This window comes from Astatotilapia calliptera, chromosome 3, assembly GCF_964374335.1.
Source record: "Astatotilapia calliptera chromosome 3, fAstCal68.1, whole genome shotgun sequence".
Lineage (NCBI taxonomy): Eukaryota > Metazoa > Chordata > Actinopteri > Cichliformes > Cichlidae > Astatotilapia > Astatotilapia calliptera.
Genome location: NC_137424.1, coordinates 30,273,606 through 30,291,913, shown reverse-complemented (window position 1 = coordinate 30,291,913; position 18,308 = coordinate 30,273,606). Strand labels below are relative to the sequence as shown.

The following is an 18,308-nucleotide window of genomic DNA, read 5'->3' as shown; positions in this document are numbered from 1 at the left end:
GAATTGATTATTTTCTGATATCCTCTGAGCTGATGCCCATAGTTGTTGATTCTAATTACCATAATATTGTAATATCTGATCATTGCCCGGTTTCAATGATCTTTAAAAACATTTTGACCAAAAAATATAATTGGCGTTTTAACCCTTCCCTTCTGAATGATCAAGAATTTATTAAATACCTTAATGCAAATATGGATACGTTTTTTGCCACTAATGATAATGGAGAAGTTTCAGATTCTATTTTGTGGGAGACCTTTAAAGTCGTGATGAGAGGTCATATTATTTCCTTTGAATCTTCCAAGAAAAAAATATTGGGAAAAAGACTTAAAGAAATAGAAAATAAGCTTCCTGAATTGGAAGAAGTATATAGATCATCTTTGTTGCAAACTGATTTAAATGAAATTTTGAAATTAAAGTATGAATACAACACAATTTTAAATAAACATGTTAGCAATCTTCTTTTGAAGCTCAAACAGAGACATTTTGAATTTGGAGATAAACCAGAGAAACTGCTGGCAAACCAGCTTAGAGGGGAACAAGCAAAACGAGCAATTCAAAAAGTGATAATGAAATCGGGTAAGGTAAGTACCAATCCAAAGGAAATTAATACTTGTTTTACCAAATTCTATAAAGATCTCTATTCTAGTAAAATTAAACCATCTCAAAGTGAGTTTAGCAACTTCTTCGATCGGTTAGCTATTCCTCAATTAGACAAAGCCCTGAGAGATGAAATTGACTCCCCTATCTCTGAAAAACATCTCTTAAGAACAATTCAAACCTTACCACTTGGAAAAACAGCTGGCCCAGATGGATTTGGTAATGAATTCTATAAAGCCTTTCAAAACAAAATTATTCCACTCATGCTTAGGATGATAAATGATTCCGTTAAAAATAAAAGGTTACCAGCTTCACTTTATGAGGCAAATATTTGTTTGCTTCATAAAACTGGAAAGGAGGAAGGCATCCCAGCAAATTATAGACCCATTGCTCTTTTAAATTGTGATCATAAAATCATAACCAAAATCTTAGCTACAAGATTGAGTAAACATATTTCAACAATTATACATCCTAATCAAACAGGATTTATTCCTGGTAGATGGTCATTTAATAATGTCCGTTTATTATTAAATACAATTTACTCAGGTTATGGAAAAGAGGTTAAAACAGCAGTACTTTCTCTGGACGCTCAAAAAGCGTTTGATCAGATTGAATGGTCTTATATATTTGAAACTCTAAAACAATTTGGTTTTGGGGAGTACTTTAGGGATTGGATTAAAATGATTTATCTGTGTCCGGTGTCCTGTATTCTTACTAATGCAGATAAATCCTCTCCCTTTCAATTACAACGCGGGGTGAGACAGGGGGATCCCCTCTCACCGCTTCTTTTTGATATAGCCCTGGAGCCCCTAGCCATTAATATAAGAAACCACCCAGGTATACAGGGAGTTAAATTTGGGAAGGTGGAAAGTCTTGTTAATATGTACGCAGATGACTTACTGATCTGCCTTTCCAAACCAGAAATCTCATTCCCTAATCTTTTAAATTGTATTAAACACTTTGGGAAATTATCAGGATATATGATTAATTGGGATAAATCTGAATTTATGCCAATAACAGATAATCTATGCCCAAAGTTCCTCAGCTCACTCCCATTCAAATTAGTAACTACGTCCTTTACTTATCTTGGTCTTAAGATCTCTAAAAATCCCAAACTCCTTTATAAATTGAATTTCTTGGAAATGGTGGATAAGCTCAAAGAGGATATTAGAAAATGGAAACTGCTTCCTATGTCTCTGATCGGTCGAATAAATGCAGTTAGGATGGTGTATTTGCCACGATTTTTATATCTTTTTCAAAACCTTCCTATTCATTTGCCACTTAAATTTTTTAAGCAGCTTGATTCATTGATTCACTCATTCATTTGGGCAGGAAAACCCCCTCGGATATCCATGGCTCATCTTCAAAAAAACACTTCCTGCGGGGGGTTAGGTCTCCCTGTGTTTAGACATTATTATTGGGCAGCAAATTCAAGAGCTCTATTGTACTGGCAGTGGGGTTCGCTTTTGATTATTGTCATGACAAGCTTCCGATCTGGCTCCAGGTAGAGGCAACAACAGTATCTGAAGCCTCATTACCGGTCTTATTGTTTTCAAACACGGGTTCTTGTAATAATTCGCTCAGTCGTAATTTTGTTGTTAAACACTCCTTAAAGATATTAAATCAAATTAGGAAATCTCTCAAACTACCTGATTTTTCAGTAGGAATGCCAATAACACATAACTACGTGTTTAAACCAGGTAAAATGGATAGGGTGTTTTTAGAATGGGGGGAAAAGGGATTGAAATACATTGAGGACTTATATACAGATGACAAATTTATGTCCTTCCTTCAACTTCAAGAAAAGTTTCAGTTACCTCAATCACATTTTTTTCGTTATCTTCAAATAAGGAATTTTGTTCAACAAAACTTTTCAGACTTTCCACTGAAGCCACGAAGTTATACTTACTTTGATATAATTCGGAAAGCAAATTTTAAACATTTGATATCTCAGTTTGTTAAGTGCTTTACAATCCCAGTTGATTCCGACCGAATTAGGAAAACATGGGCTGAAGACCTCGGGGTCTCTCTGTCTGAAGAGCAATGGTCAAATTGTTTGTCCAATATTCAGAAAGGCTCAATAAATGCCAGATATAAACTAATCCAGTTTAAAGTCATTCATAGACTACACTTTTCTAAACTCAAACTTAACCGGATCTATAATGCTGTATCTCCCTTATGTGACAGATGTAAAGTTGGTGAAGGTTCCCTTGCACATTTATTTTGGCATTGCCCTGTTTTGAATGCTTTTTGGAGCCAGATTTTTATCTGGTTTTCAAACCAATTTAAGAAAAAAATACCACGTGATGGTACATTGGCTATACTTGGATCATTTGCATCAATCGAATCTTTTTCCTTTTCACAAAAACAGATAATTACAATGGGTATGCTGGCTGCAAAGAAACTTATTCTTTTACAGTGGCGGTCTTCTTCGGCCCCGTGTTTTAACAGGTGGCTTAATGAGATGGTGTCTGTGGCCAGGGTGGAGCAGATAAGATTTGATAGAAAGGGGAAACTGGCGAATTTTTGTATGATTTGGCAACCATTTCTAGAATTCTTAAAAGAATAATTGATCATAATTTATGCCTCACACTCCACGTGAATTATTATTATTTATTTATTTTTTAGTCTATTTCACTCTTTATTTAGTTAATATTGTTATAATTTTTTTACTTTTATTTTTATTTTTTTTGGTTGTTGTTTTTTTCCTCTTTTTTCTTTTTCTTTTTTTTTTCTCTTTTTTTTCTTTTCATGCTTATAAGTTCACAAATGTTAAAGACAGTAATTGTTCTCGGTTGATTTGTATAAGCATGCTATGTTTAATTTAAATGCAGAAATAAAATTTAAGAAAAAAAAAATGCGTACTTCAAGCGTGCGGTCTCTGAATTGGGACACAGCCCCTGTCTTCCTCTGTTAAGTGTTGGGTCATGTGTTTTTCTAGCATCACGTACTTCAAGTCACAGGATTACTTTCAAGCTTGGGTTCAGATTCATGTTCATGTTTATGTTTCATGTCACCGTTTTCATAGTTAATCCTAGCTTCCCCAGTTTAGGCTATAGTTTAGTTTCATCATTGCCTTTTGTTTCTACATTTCGCTGTCAGCCATAATTAAAGACTTGCTTTTTGTTAAATCCAGTTATGTCCCTCGTGTTTTCCTGCTCTTCTGGCAGGAAAACCTAAAGCTTATTTTGTACTGTTTGAGTTTTTATTGACCCTACTGGCAAACATCTGTATTTAGAAAGTGGTAAATCAAATAGATATTCATCTTGGGAAAGGAAGTGAAATGAAACAAAGATTAAATTAAATTTGCTGTTACTTGTTAACAGTAATGTGGGGGTTCATTTTACTATCTATAAAATGACTGAACAGGAATAAACACTGTCTTGAGCGAGCCAGTTTGAAATAGTTTAAGCACCACGTGACACTCTGCCACTATTGCATTGACAGTAGTACACTGAGAGCAACCTTTCTAGTGAACACACCAACTGCGGAGTTGTTAAAGATTTACTTAAAAAGTTTAAACCTGCTATGTTTCTGTGTTCTGTTAGAAATAAAATGCAGTTTTATGAGATTCACAAGTTATTGCATACTTCTTTTATTTATATGTTAAACATAACTAACATAACTTAAACATACTACACATATGAACTATGCCACAGTGACTTTTAATCAATGCCATAGGCAACTGTTTTGTATGCTGCCACCAGATTTGTTCAGGGGGAAGTGAATTGCTGCTCAGAGTAGAAGAAACGCCTTTTCCCACCTGCTGTTTGTGAAACCCCTGTGGGTGGAGTTGTTACTTTTCATAATGCACTGGAGATCCTAATTTCTCTTTGTGCACATTCAAAGTGCAAGAAAACACTTTCTTGTCCACACTTTATTGTAACTTGAATAATATCTACACTTAGCAATAAACCAGGAATAAAAAACAGTTCTGTGTCCATGTAATAATTTGAGTTTATACCCCAGAGTCACCTCAAATGTGAACAAACTACTATAGAGAAACAGGATGCTTGGTGCTCACAGCTGGCGAGGAGCAAGGATTCAATTTTGTGCACACGTGTGCACACAAATTAAAAAACTACACAATTTCTCACTTTTTTACTGTAGACTCTGACATGGGAGAAAAAAAATTAAGATGAACTTTTGTGAGATCTCGCAAAAAAAACTCTCGCAAAAGTGTTGCGAGATCTCGCAAAAGTTTTCAATGCTAGTGTCCCTTTTTCTATTTAGTGCGATTTTGTATTTCGTTTTCGTATTTTTTCTGCCCCTGATCTTTATTTGAAAAAAGAGAAGAAGAAAAAAAGGGCATATTCATTTTTTTGGTGAGCAGACAAAATGGAAAATGATGATTGTTTTTTGTACTCAAAAGGAGAGTCAAATCCTCCAGGGGAGGTAGGGCTGTGGCCTGAGCACAAGTGAACTCACAAGGCCTCTACATACAGCAGAGCATTATAGCCAAGTTCAAAACAAATGTACACGATAATATGAGATGTTGTATGTGTATAAACCCATATGGAAAAGATGTATATAAATCTTATAAAGTTTGTATCTGTCTTGTGTGAAACTTGTATGAAAAGCATATAAGAGTGAAAACAGATATAAGATCCCTTGAAAAATTATATAATGAAACTTGTATGTTTTGGATACTAAAACAATATATGAAAGTAATGAGAAAGTGGCCACTTTCATGAGTAAATCATGTAAGCCGTAATCACGTTTTTACTATTTCTTTTCCATATGGGAATATTTGGGATATAATTAAATTTAAGTCAAGTAATATCCATCCATCCATCCATTCGCTTCCGCTTATCCTTTTCAGGGTCGCGGGGGGTGCTGGAGCCTATCCCAGCTGTCATGGGGCTGGAGGCAGGGTACACCCTGGACAGGTCGCCAGTCTGTCGCAGGGCCAACACACAGGGACAGACAACCATTCGCACTCACATTCCCTCACACATTCAAACCTAGTGGCAATTTGGATTATCCAATTAACCATGCATGTCTTTGGACAGTGGGAGGAAGCCGGAGTACCCGGAGTGAACCCACGCAAACACGGGGAGAACATGCAAACTCCACACAGAAAGACCCTGGCCTGATTGAACTCAGGACCTTCTTGCTGTGCGGCAACAGTGCTAACCACCATGCCACCGTGCTGCCCAGTCAAGTAATAAAAAATTAAATTTCCTGCACCTCTAAAACTTTATTTATTACTTGTGCTTTGATATCAAAGTCTGTCTGTCACAGGAGAACTTAACCACTGACAACAACTATCAAATGACTTTGTTTAATTCAGGTACAAAAGTGATGGTACTTAAAACTAAACACCCTGATGTGCTTTTGAGTCTCCTAATAAGAAATAACAGAACTCAATGATGGCTCTAATTGGATTTATGGTATTTCTATTAAAGTCATGTCATCAAGTTTATGTAGTAAGGCTATTGCTACTGCACCTGCATCTTATTTGCAAGAAAGGGAAATAAGAGCATCATCTCTATCTCATCGTGTCACATTAACCCGGCTGGTGTTCCTCACGGGCCTCTGGTCAGTTCACTGTCCCTTGACTCTTGTGCTGCTGGATCCTTTTCTTGGCTGTTTGTGCTGCCTGGATTCTGTTGGACTGCCCGCGCATCCAGTGGCAGGGGAGGCACAAGAGCCGTGGAAGTGCGCCGGGGCTCCCAGGCGGCTCGGCTGGCGTCAGTCCCTCCATCTCCCCAACGTCGGGCTGTGCAGGTTTCGGCCACCATTTGGGCCAGCTCCTTCCCTGGCTGGCCCGGTCCTGGGACACACAGATGCATCCATCTCACATGCAGCAGCATCGCAGACCACACCTGCTACACTGTGGACTCTGTTTCTTTTTCTTTCTTGCGATTTATCAGAAGAATAAAGAATAATTGCTTTCTGGAGAAAGGTCTTATGGGCAGATAAGACAAAAACTGAGGTATGTTTGGAGGACTGGTGAGTCTTTCAAACTGTACCAGCTTTTAAGCATGTAGGTGGTGGCTGTAAAGTAAATTTACAACAGATTTTGCATCATGTTCATTTGAAACATCTTTCTACTGTTTCAGGCTGGGTTTCTGTCTTAGGTTCTAAGTTTCAGACCACAGTGGACTGGGTGTGATGGGTTATCCATGATGGAGAACAGTTTTTTCAGTGACCTCCTGTCGCTGTGTTTCGGTCTTTTGTAGATGGCATTTTTTGATCATGTATTCTTTTTTTTTTTTTAAAAAAACATTTGCTATGGAACATGAAGTTGTAAATCAAATGGAAGTTGAAACCCAACTTCATGATATAACAGCATATCTTTTGTTGTCAAAAAAGTGTTGACTTATCTTAACTCAAGAACTCTTTGACTGTGACTATCTGTCATGGTTCCTGGTCCATGACCCAGTGTTTCTATGTTTGTTTCCTGTTTCCTGTTGTGTTTGTTGTTTGTTTTTGGGTTTTTTGTTTGTTTGTTTGTTTGTTTTTGGGGGGGATTGACAGGCTCTGTTCAGTTTTGCTTCCTACTATCCTGTTGGTTTGATTATTTCTACTTGTGTTCCATGTTTTCCTCTGCTTACGTGTCTTTCACATAGCTGTTTGTTTCCTTGTTTCCCTTGTTTCCATCGATGCTCCTTTATTCTAGCTCTTTGTTTCCAGTTCTTAGTTTCTAGTTTTAAAGTTTTGTGTTTAGCTATGGTTTATAACTTTACAGCAATAAAACTCCCTCCTTTTGTACATCCCTTTGTGTTCTGCATCCTTCATTAGGGACCAACCTTTGCCTGCCACACAGCCAACCATGACACTATCAGCATTGTAACAACTGCCAGCTTTTTAATATAGTACCACACGTGTACATCACTGTGTATTGGTCTTTCATGTGGATTTCCAGTGATATTGATTCATGTTTGTGGCTGTAATGTGACAAAATGTGGAAAAGTTCAAGGGGGCCAAATACTTTTGCAAGCCACTGTAATGCAGCAAAACAACCTGAAGAGCCGGTTGGGAGCCGAAAGAGCTGGTTCTCTAAAAAGAGCTGGAAATCCCATCACTACCAGTTACTTGAAGACAGAAGCTGGCTATACACCTTCTGCAGTTCTCACAACACTTGATTTTTCAGTACAGAAATGCAGTGTTTGACTGAGGTGCCCTGCTACAAAGCTCATTTTGAATAGTGGAGTAAATTCTTCTACGTATCAAGAATGGACTTCGAGGAAGTGATCCAAACATGCTCAAGCTCTAAAACTTGCCAGTATTATCAGGGTTAGCAGGGTAATTAAATTAGGGTGTGGTTACTGACCTGTTTGCTCACATCTAATATATTCTTATTTTGTTCTGTTTAAGTTTTTATTGACCCTATTGGCAAACATCTGTATTTAGAAAGTGGTAAATCAAATAGATATTCATCTTGGGAAAATTAAGTGAAAGGAAATGAAGATTAAATAAAATTTGCTGTTACTTGTTAACAGTAATGTGTGGGTCGATGTTACTATCTACAAAATGGCCAAACAGGAATAAACACTGTCTTGAGAAAGCTCACATGGCCCCTTTGAAATGGTTTAAGTAAAACATGACACTCCGCCTCTATCGCATTCACAGTAGTACACTGAGAGCAACCTTTCTTGTGAATATACCAACTGCGGGCTTGCAGAGCGTCAGACACACAACGATGAACTTCTGCTTTATAACAGCTTTAAGTCTTTGTAGCTTCTGTAAGTATAGTTTATTACACTTAACATCAATATTAACTTATTATTGTTTGTTTAACCCATCATCAACTACATTTGCTTATTACCAACTTTACTATTTAGAAAATCGAATTCCCCATCATGTTATCTGACAGTAAGTCTCTAAAGAACATTTGTCTGTTTTTTTCATTGTTTCAGGGGGAATTTCCATTTCAGCTTCTGATTTTCAGACTGTAGAGGTCCAGCCAGGTGAAGATGTGACTCTGCAGTGCACTAACAACTCCAAATGGGACTCTTTGACTTTCTGGTTCAGAATGGTCAGCAGTACCACAGTCAGCTGCATCTCTCTTTCTTTAACTTCTAAACGTGAGGTTACATACAGTGATGGATTTCAAAATGGAAAATTTGAAATGACAACCAACATCTCCACTCTTTTCCTCAAAATCAAGAAAGTGGATCAATCTGACTCTGGGCTGTATTTCTGTGGATTTTATGATGGATGTCTGGTTTTCAGTGTGACGCATTTAAACGTTGGTGGTAAGATTATTGTATTATTGTAGTCTTTGTTTTGATTTGGTTCCCATTTTTTGAATATTTCTCTTTACCAAAAAAGTGGACCACATCAGTCCAGCTCTGAGGTCCTTACACTGGCTGCCTGTCCGTCAGAGGATAGACTTTAAAGTTCTGATGCTGGCCTATAAAGCTCTGAATGGTTTAGGACCAAAATACATCAATGACCTCCTGACCCAGTATGAACCATCCAGATCCCTCAGGTCATCTGGATCCGGTCTTTTATCAGTTCCCAGAGTCAGAACCAGACACGGAGAAGCTGCATTCAGCTTTTATGCTCCTTATATCTGGAACAAACTCCCAGAAAGCCTCAGATCAGCTGAAACACTCAGTTTATTTAAATCCAGGTTGAAGACTCACCTGTTCTCAGCTGCATTTGAATAAAGCACCAAATCCACACTTTAAGCTTAAATTTCAAAACTTACATTTAACTACTGATTTTATCTACTGTTCTGATTTTATCTGTTTTGATTTTATATACTGTTGTTTGTTTGTTTGTTTGTTTGTTAATTAGTTAGTTAGTTTATTTGCTTGTTTTATTCAATTTTAAATCATGCTTTTTATTTGTTCTTGTTTCTAATGTCTCTGTAAAGCACTTTGAATCACCTTGTTGTTGAATACTGCTATACAAATAAACTTGCCTTGCCTTGCCTTATCATTAAGCTACACTTCCTACATTGCATATAATAATAATAATAATGGATTGGATTTATATAGCGCTTTTCAAGGCACCCAAAGCGCTTTACAATACCACTATTCATTCACTCTCACATTCACACACTGGTGGAGGCAGCTACAGTTGTAGCCACAGCTGCCCTGGGGCAGACTGACAGAAGCGAGGCTGCCATATCGTGCCATCGGCCCCTCTGGCCAACACCAGTAGGCAAGTAGGGTAAAGTGTCTTGCCCAGGGACACAACGACCAGGACAGAGAGCCCAGGGATCGAACCGGCGACCTTCCGGTTACAGATGCGATTCCCAACCCCCTGAGCCACGGTCGCATATATAGTTGAACCCCGGCTTACGAAGACCCCATTAAATGAAAAATTCAAGTTACAAAGGCACTTAACGGCAATATTTCTGCCTGTGGTACGGCAAAATGCCCACGCTGGCTGAGCTCAGAATGCCCACAATGCCTTCCGAATGATGTGATAACCCCTTGGCTTTTGTACTTGCACTTTGCTGTTCCACGTGAAAGACATATTGTTGTTGCATTGCGCTATTTCATGTGCTTTTCGTTTGCATTTAGCCTATTGTTCATTCATAATGGTGTGAAAAAAACTTTCTGCAAGTGATTCGAGTGAACAAAGAAGCGTAAAGTCTCGATGGAAACAAAGAGATTATTGATATTAAATTATTGATAAATATGAGCAAAGTCCTCCTCCACCAGCATCGCCTCACTCAAAAGGCGATGGAAAAAGGTGCTTTTACTTATGAAAATTTTGACTTACGAAAGACCCTCTGGAACGAATTTATTTCATAAGTCGGGGTTCCACTGTACAACAATGTGGATGCTCTATATTTTTATAATTATAATTACTGAATCAATAAAAAACTAATTCAGTGTCTTGTTTTCAAAAGACACTGATGAGCCTGTGGATGACATGGACAGCAAATGTAAACGTAAGATTTTTCTAAAAATGTATTTTATTGTGCACATGTACATGATTTAAAAGCTATAAAACAGTTTTGGAGGCTTTAATTTTCTGCATTTTTCTTGTAGAAGAGTCTGACGTTGCAGCTAAGCTGACGAACGTCACCTTTGGTGTTCTGTCTGTTTTCCTCCTAATGGTCATCATTGGACTGGTTGTTCAAAACGGGAAACTTAAGCAAGGTACTTTTTAAAACATACAACAGCTTTTCTTGTATTTAATCTTCATGATGTGCAGTAATGAACAGACAGTAACTGTGGTGTTTTTGCCTTCTAGCTTCTAAAGAACAACAACATCTGGACCAAAGTGAGGTGACTAAATTTAAGTGTGATCTATGCTGCTACCAGATAGTCTCTAGTTTTTCTCCTTTTTTAGTGGCCCTTTTTTGGTGCATGGTTTAAACATAACTGTGATGAAAATTCTGACACCTGTTAAGTTGCATCTTTCTTGTTACAGAATCTCTAATAAAACAGTAAATTCCACCTACATTTCTGAACAACAGAGTATTTCATTGTGGAACCTGGATCAAACTTTGACTTGTGTATATATATATATATATATATATATATATATATATATATATATATATATATATATATATATATATATATATGCATACTACATGTGCAACCACATGTCTGAATCTGAATCAAAGATACCAGTTAATACAAATACATGTGAACCGATGTGGTAACACACAGCGCTGTGTGTCCGTTAGATATATATCTGTCTTCATGACTGAAAAGATTTTATGCTGTCTTTTATACTTTGACTCATACACTTACTTTGTTTATACCTAACTTGTTAACAAAAAAATCACCTTTCTTTTTTTACTTAAAAAGCTTAAACATGCGTGTTTCTGTGTTCTGTGTCAAATAAAATGCAGTTTTATGATATTGATATGATAAGTTATTGCATACTGTCTTTTATTGATATTTTAAACATACAACTTAGTTAAACAAAACTAACATACCTTAAACATGCTATATTTAGGGACGATGCCACAGTAACTTTTTATCAAAAACAAAAGAGGGCCACAGGCAACTGTTGTGTATGCTGCCACCAGACAGGTTCAGAAGGGAAGTGAATTGCTGCTCAGAGTGTAACGAATGGCTATTTCCCCCCTGCTGTTTGTGAGACACCTGTGGGTAGAGTTGTCACTTCTGCTTTTCATTTTGCACCGGACATCCTAATTTGCAGAAAGAAAGAGACAAATGGGTGAGTTTCATTGACTTCTATCAGCAGAGAGCAGCACACTGCAGTATGACAATCACAATAGAAACAGTCTGTGGTTTCGAGTAGATGATAAAACAGGCAGCTTTTCTGTGTAGGGAAATAAACTGTGAAAGCCTAAATAAACATATTTAGAAGCAATATCCAATAAATAGATCATCCTCATAACAAATGTGGGGTTTTTTTTATTCTCATTGACACTTCTGGTGTAAATATCTCTACACAACAGGAGAAATGCATGCATGTTCAGCACTTAAAACTTCAGACAGACTGACTCCTTGTCAGCCTGGGTACAGCACTAAAAAAAAACCTTGGGCCATTTTTATTTCCTTTTATAAGTGATAAATAGTAAGATGGCTTTGCTTTGCTGAGGGCTTTTTTAATAGCTAACAAACAGCTTTTCCTGGCCAATTAAATTTTTAAATGAGTGTAAACCTCAACAGTTTTTGTGTTAAATGCTTTAAGTTGTGTGTGTAAGAGTGATACCAGAGAGTCAAGCCCTGTTATGGGCATCACTGAGACAGCCAGTGGGTTACAAAGAAAAGTGTCATTACTGCTCTAATTACAGAAGACCAGAGAAAACTCGTCCAATATTATTTTTGCAAAGTTACACACCAGCTCAACATTAATTTTAGTGACCTCCAATTACAGCAAACAGATGTCATTGTTGCCAATGTAAATTCAATTTTACTAAATCTACACTTACTCTTAGCCAGTAGTTTCAAATACTCTTTACTGCCACCTGCTGGACTGAGGTTGAAAGCAAGTGCAGACAGCTACATGTATTTTCAGTCTGATTATGTAAATAATTCCACTGTGTTGGAGAAGAACAAAAGAAATGTTCATTGTTAAAGCAAAGGTCAGTGCTACATAGCTAGCTTAAACAAACTACCACATGTAAATCTTACATATTGTTGACTTGGACATTTGCAGTGTTGGGGCAGAAAAGTTCAGGTAGCATTAATTTGTGGTATAACAGTAAAGTTGACCAAGTATTTTTCAGTGTCGGGCAAAGCATTCCTACCGTTTAAATGAGCTACGACTGACAGCCATAATTGCTGTGGAGAAGCAGGGATTCATACGATGTGGCCTGTAAGGTAGGGTCAGGAGAAGTGTATTCAAGTGTTGGTGCTATACTCTTTGCCCTTCTGACAGCTGTAAATAAACACCTATCACATCTAGCACAGCAACTGTCTGGCATTCTGGCTAAATTAAAATCAAAGGATGGCTGGAGGGCAAATAACAACAGTACTGTTTCCCTCTAGGTGGGTGTGTCCTGGTAGCTCTGAAGTTTAGCTTATCACAACATGTGTCAAGTTCTTTCTTAGCTAAGAATGATATCTTACGTTAAAATGAGGAACAATAAAGAATGGGCAAGGATTTCAGTCTCTAGATGTGCAAAGCTGGTAGAGACATACCCTAAAAGACTGGCATCTGTCATTGCAGCAAAAGGTGGTTCTACAACACTTTTCAGTTATTTATTTGTAAAAAATGTTTGGAACCATGTATGATTTTCGTTCCACTTCTCACGTGTGCACCACTTTGTATTGGTCTTTCACGTGGAATCCCAATGAAATTAATTCATGTTTGTGGCTGTAATGTGACAAAATGAGGAAAAGTTCAAGGGGGCTGAATACTTTTGCAAGCCACTGTAAGACTTGCATAAACTAACATCACTACCCTCAAGGTTGAACTTATACTGGTATCATTCCATTGCTATCAATTAATTATCACTTTTATAGAGGTCAGATATCCACTAAAGATATAATCATGTTGTTAATTTGCTTGTGTTATTTGTGTGCATGTACGCCAGCCTGCAATTTATGAAGCAACTGGCTTTCTTATTGCATGACTGTTTCTAAAATACTAACCTGAATATAAACTTTTAACTGCAGGAGCTATCCAGCTAGCTAGATAGAGAGATGCTGGTTTAGTCAAAGCTTAATCACATAGACTATTATCATGTCCTGCAGTTATAAAAATCAAAGACAAAGTTAATGTGCCAGTGTCAGGAAAGGTTTACAAAAGCATTACTGAGACTGTCTAACAAACAAACCTAACAAACAAGCGATGATATCCTGATTTTAGTTGCTGCGCTTTTCTACAAGCACCCGTGCAGTTGGTCTGCAGTCAGTGCAGTCAGTTTAAATATATAAGAACAGCCCACCTCTTTGTCTAGAGATCACTTTTGCAGGAGCACCATTCAGTTAGTGCCACTGCAGTGGCCGTGTGCACAATGGTGAACTTCAACTTGCTATCATTTCTACTCTATACTCTCAGTAAGTACACCTATCTATTTTTTTATCAGTAGTTAGTTGCAATTTGTTGTTGCCATTAAATTACGTTTACAAAAGTTTATTGACAACATAAATTTTAGGTGTTGTTTCGTTCTTTGGAAAATTGTCTTTTATGAATACTTGTTGATTGTTTCAGGCTGGATATCTGTTTCACTCGCACAGTTTTACACTGTGGCGGTTGAGCCTGGACAAGAAATCACACTGCAGTGCTCCAACTTTAGCAGTTTTGCAACCCACATATTCTGGTTCAGACTGGCCGACAGACTCAATGCCAGTTGTATCTCTTTTATGCCCACTGCTAATAGTCGTGCTACCTTCTGTGATGGATTTCAAGATACTAAATTTAAGATGACATCCAACACCTCTGTGCTATTTCTCAAAGTTAAACAAGTGGATTCATCTGACTCTGGGTTATATTTCTGTGGAGAGTTGAACATGGGAAGGCCAAAGGTTTATACTGCAACATATTTGAAGGTTCAAGGTAAGATTTTTCTTTTGCTTTGATTTTTGAGTAATTGTCACAAAGGCAGAATATCCTATATGTACTATTTCTTTTTTTCAGTTGACGTTCTTTTAGAAGATGGGTTAACCAATCTATCAACTGTGATCCTCGGCAGTTTAACTGTTTTCCTTTTACTGGTCATCATTGGTCTGGTTGTTAGCATCAGGAAACTTCATACAGGTATTTATGTGTTTGAATTTAAACTGAAATTGCAAAGTTTTTGAGTAAAGAACTGATAGATGTACTGTTTCTGTCATTTAGCTCATGACGAGATGCAGAATTTGCAACACAGTGAGGTAATCTATTTTAACCTTGGATTCCAGTTGATTTATTGATATATTGTCTGATTCAGTTATTTAAACTGTTAGCTTCCATCAGTCAACAGCAATCCATCTAAGTTATGGTTTAATATTTTGAGCTGCATGCTGAAAATGCAGAAAATGTTACCATATTTCCATCTCTCCCATTTGGGCGTTGCCAATAGATTAAATTTCAATAAATAGCAGTTGGATGTCAATCTTATACTAACCACAGCTCTATCCATTGATGGACTGCCTGTGACCTGGTGGATGTCAACAGGTTAACATTTAATGCTTTGAGAGGAGTGACTTTAAACATTTTCCATTACAGAATGCAGAGTCTGATGCCATGAACTATGCAGCACTGAGTTTCCATACCAGAACAAAAATGAGAAGGCCTGCACCACAGAGGGAGCTGGAGCCAAATGTTTTGTACGCTGCTACGAGATAGACTCACAAAATAACAGGAACACCAGCACAAAGTGAAAGCTATCATATTTATCTGCTTGTGGAGTTCTGTACAGTTGGTGTATGTAAATTTTTACAACCACCTTTAACAAAAAAACACTTTTTCTAATAAAGATTAATACAAAAATGTGCAGTAACTGCTAATACCTTCTCACTTTCTAGCTATCTTTCCGTCTCCCAACGCAGCTGCTTTGACTTTATCTGAGAGCAAACCATTGTGATTGGTAGGTAGGTAATGGAGGAGGAGTTAGTGAAGACTGATAAATAATGAAGACTATTTTTTGTATTGAGAGTTAGTGAGGCTCTGCTTTAGTTTAATAGTGAGAGGGGCATAAAGGTGTTTAAGATATGTTGAACAGGAAGAGACAAAACGCTGTGGTCTGAATACCACTGAAAATATCACAGGGCTGTCTTACAAACATTTGTTTTTTTAGGTCATAATCTTCTGAGCGCCATGACTGTCTTAAAATGACTGTGGTTATGGTCATGCAGTGTCATTGAACATAAAGGTTGAAACCACTGTAGGAATTATACAAGGAGTAGTTAAACTGTATTTTAATATTCTAGTATTAAAATGGAGTTTATAAATAGATATTCTGTAATGTCTTTATTGTTAGCATACTTTGTTAGTAGGCCTGTTGAACTGCTAGTTAACAGAAATATCTAATCAGGTAGTCACATAGCACAAAGGATATATTTACACATATGATGGTTTACAACAAAATGCTGCTTGTATTTAAAAGTGTTGGAAAAAATGCTTTACAAATGGATCTTACCAGTTTAAATATCAGTGAGTCAAGTAGAGAAATATAAATGGTAATACAAGAACAACATTCAGCATGTATACGCAATTTTAATTCAACAAAATAGAGGGGGAAAGCAGCCGTATTTCTATATGGTCACCAACTGTGACATGAAAATTGTTTTCTGAGCATAAAAATTTGCTCATTTCATAATTTTGGTGGAAAAAATTTCGTTCTACATCATTTGAACACAAAATTTCCAACTATAATGAATTTTGAAAACCTCACACTTTATCGGAAACAGCTTCAATCACCTGTGCAGGTTAACAACATGTTTGTGGCATTTGCACTGTCTATGACTGTACGCCACACAACACGCATCAGTACACATTACTGGTGTCACCAGTGTTCCCTGATTATACAGCAGATTATACTCTATTTATGGATGATACGTTCACAGTGAGGCAGTTCTTCAGTGTCATTGCTACACTTTTCACATAATTCTAGTTGATGCCTGTGGTTCATTTACCTTATACAGCATATCTGTGTTGCATTACTCTATTAGTAGTGCAATGAGAGTCCAGTAGCAGTGGCAGCAATGGAAGCAGTGACAGTGACAGGCTAGTCCTACTGTGATTTGGTCTCAGTTTGTAAAAAAAAACCCAAAAACTTTAATCCAAACACACACACAATGTACTTGAATGACGTGGGTACTCAGTCTTTGCAAGATAGTTAGCTCACTCTGCATGGTAAATTGACTTCTTGTAAACCTCCAGTTTCCAAGTTCTAAGATGTTTATGTCCTTGCTTTGAGCTTCCACTTACACTCTGCACACTTTTTTTTGTCTGACCTCTTGGCGCTCCTTTCCTACCTTAAACCACCTGCCTCCCTCCACATCACACTTGCCATTGGCACCAAGTAAGGCAGAAAATCCCCTCTCACTGCCCAAGTCACATTCAGAGACATCTTAATATCCGTTTCTGACCAATAACCAAACTATACTTTCACTAAGTGGCGCTCCCTCCTAACCTTGACTATCACCTCGATTCCTTTGTTATTTCCTCTTGTGTTTATAAAGACTTGAGACTGAAAATGCTTCACTTTTCAATCCTTGTCTGCTATTGAGACATCTTCTCTGCCTGGTGTTCACAGCCCATAACAGATTGATTGGTCACGAACAATTCAGATTCACTTCAGTATATGTTAGGGGTGTAATTACACAAAATACTTAAAAGAAACATATTACACTTGTTACATTTTTAAATACAGTGCATTACGTTACGTTTGTACTCTTTGTTGAAGTGATTTGTTATATTCTTCATTATATTACTTTGATGTTACCTTACACATAGCATGTTATTCCCATTGCATTGGGCTACAGCAGCAGAAGACCACAAATGGTGCTGACACCTAAAAATACAAAGCTTAAAATCAAATTAAACAGGCTCAGTAAAACTGGACAAAAACAGTCCCTGATCTGACAAACTGCTGTCACATTATTCAGGTCTGTTAGGGTCAGAATTTGGGGTAAACAATATGAATGGCAGTGTGACCTACTCCTCAAAGAAGGTGAAGGAGGGTCTGAGATGGAAAACTCCAGCAGGAAGTTGTCAGGCTCTGGAAAGACTGATCTTGAAGTCTGACATTCAGGCAATCACTCCCTGCACTACACTAGTGTTTCTCTGTGTGCTCTTCTCAAGGCTGTTTCTGAATATTCCTGACATGCCTCCTATATTTACTCTTTAAATGAAAAATAGACACAAGAATACATAGAGAAAGTCTAACTTCTTTTAACTTTTAATTTTAATAAAAAAAGACGTTGAATAAACAAAAACAGTAATCAAAAACATGGGGACATTAATAACAGATTAAAGTGTCTCTCAGCTGACAACCTTGGATCTTGCTTCACTCCCACCCTCCCACTATGGACATTATAACCAGAGATGGGCAGTAACTGTAATCCGATTACTTTTTTCAAGTAACGAGTAAAGTAAGGAATTACTATTACTATTACTATTATAAAAACGGTAATTAGATTACCGTTACTTTCACGTAAGCACGCTGCGTTACTGCGTTACTAAAACCGTGATTTTTTTGCAAGAATGTCTCATCACAGTGACGTAAGCGAGTGCGACGTTCGTGACAACAGCTGTGTGCAGATCAACAATGGATAATATATCAGTGCAGGAGAGAGTGTGAGCGTGCAGCGTTTAAAGCGTGGAAGCACTGACCTTACTTTGAGTTTGATTCCATAAAAAGTGACAAAAACATTAGTGTCCGT

General features: G+C 37.3%; 1 protein-coding gene across 1 annotated transcript; it reads left to right on the top strand.

Annotated features, from left to right (window-relative positions):
• The first annotated feature begins 13,870 nt into the window (after positions 1–13,870).
• LOC113011623 (uncharacterized) lies at positions 13,871–15,411 on the top strand. Its single transcript, XM_080299612.1, has 5 exons — positions 13,871–13,997; positions 14,152–14,496; positions 14,578–14,697; positions 14,779–14,813; positions 15,148–15,411. Exons 1-5 carry the CDS (start codon positions 13,955–13,957, stop codon positions 15,265–15,267), a joined length of 663 nt encoding a protein of 220 aa, XP_080155738.1. The 5' UTR covers positions 13,871–13,954; the 3' UTR covers positions 15,268–15,411.
• The last annotated feature ends 2,897 nt before the right edge of the window (positions 15,412–18,308 follow it).

Coding starts and splice junctions, on each gene's coding strand:
- LOC113011623 (XM_080299612.1), top strand. CDS start 13,955: ATGGTGAACTTCAACTTGCTATCATTTCTACTCTATACTCTCA. Junction 13,998..14,151: donor ATTTCTACTCTATACTCTCA/GTAAGTACACCT, acceptor TGATTGTTTCAG/GCTGGATATCTGTTTCACTC. Junction 14,814..15,147: donor AGAATTTGCAACACAGTGAG/GTAATCTATTTT, acceptor TTTCCATTACAG/AATGCAGAGTCTGATGCCAT.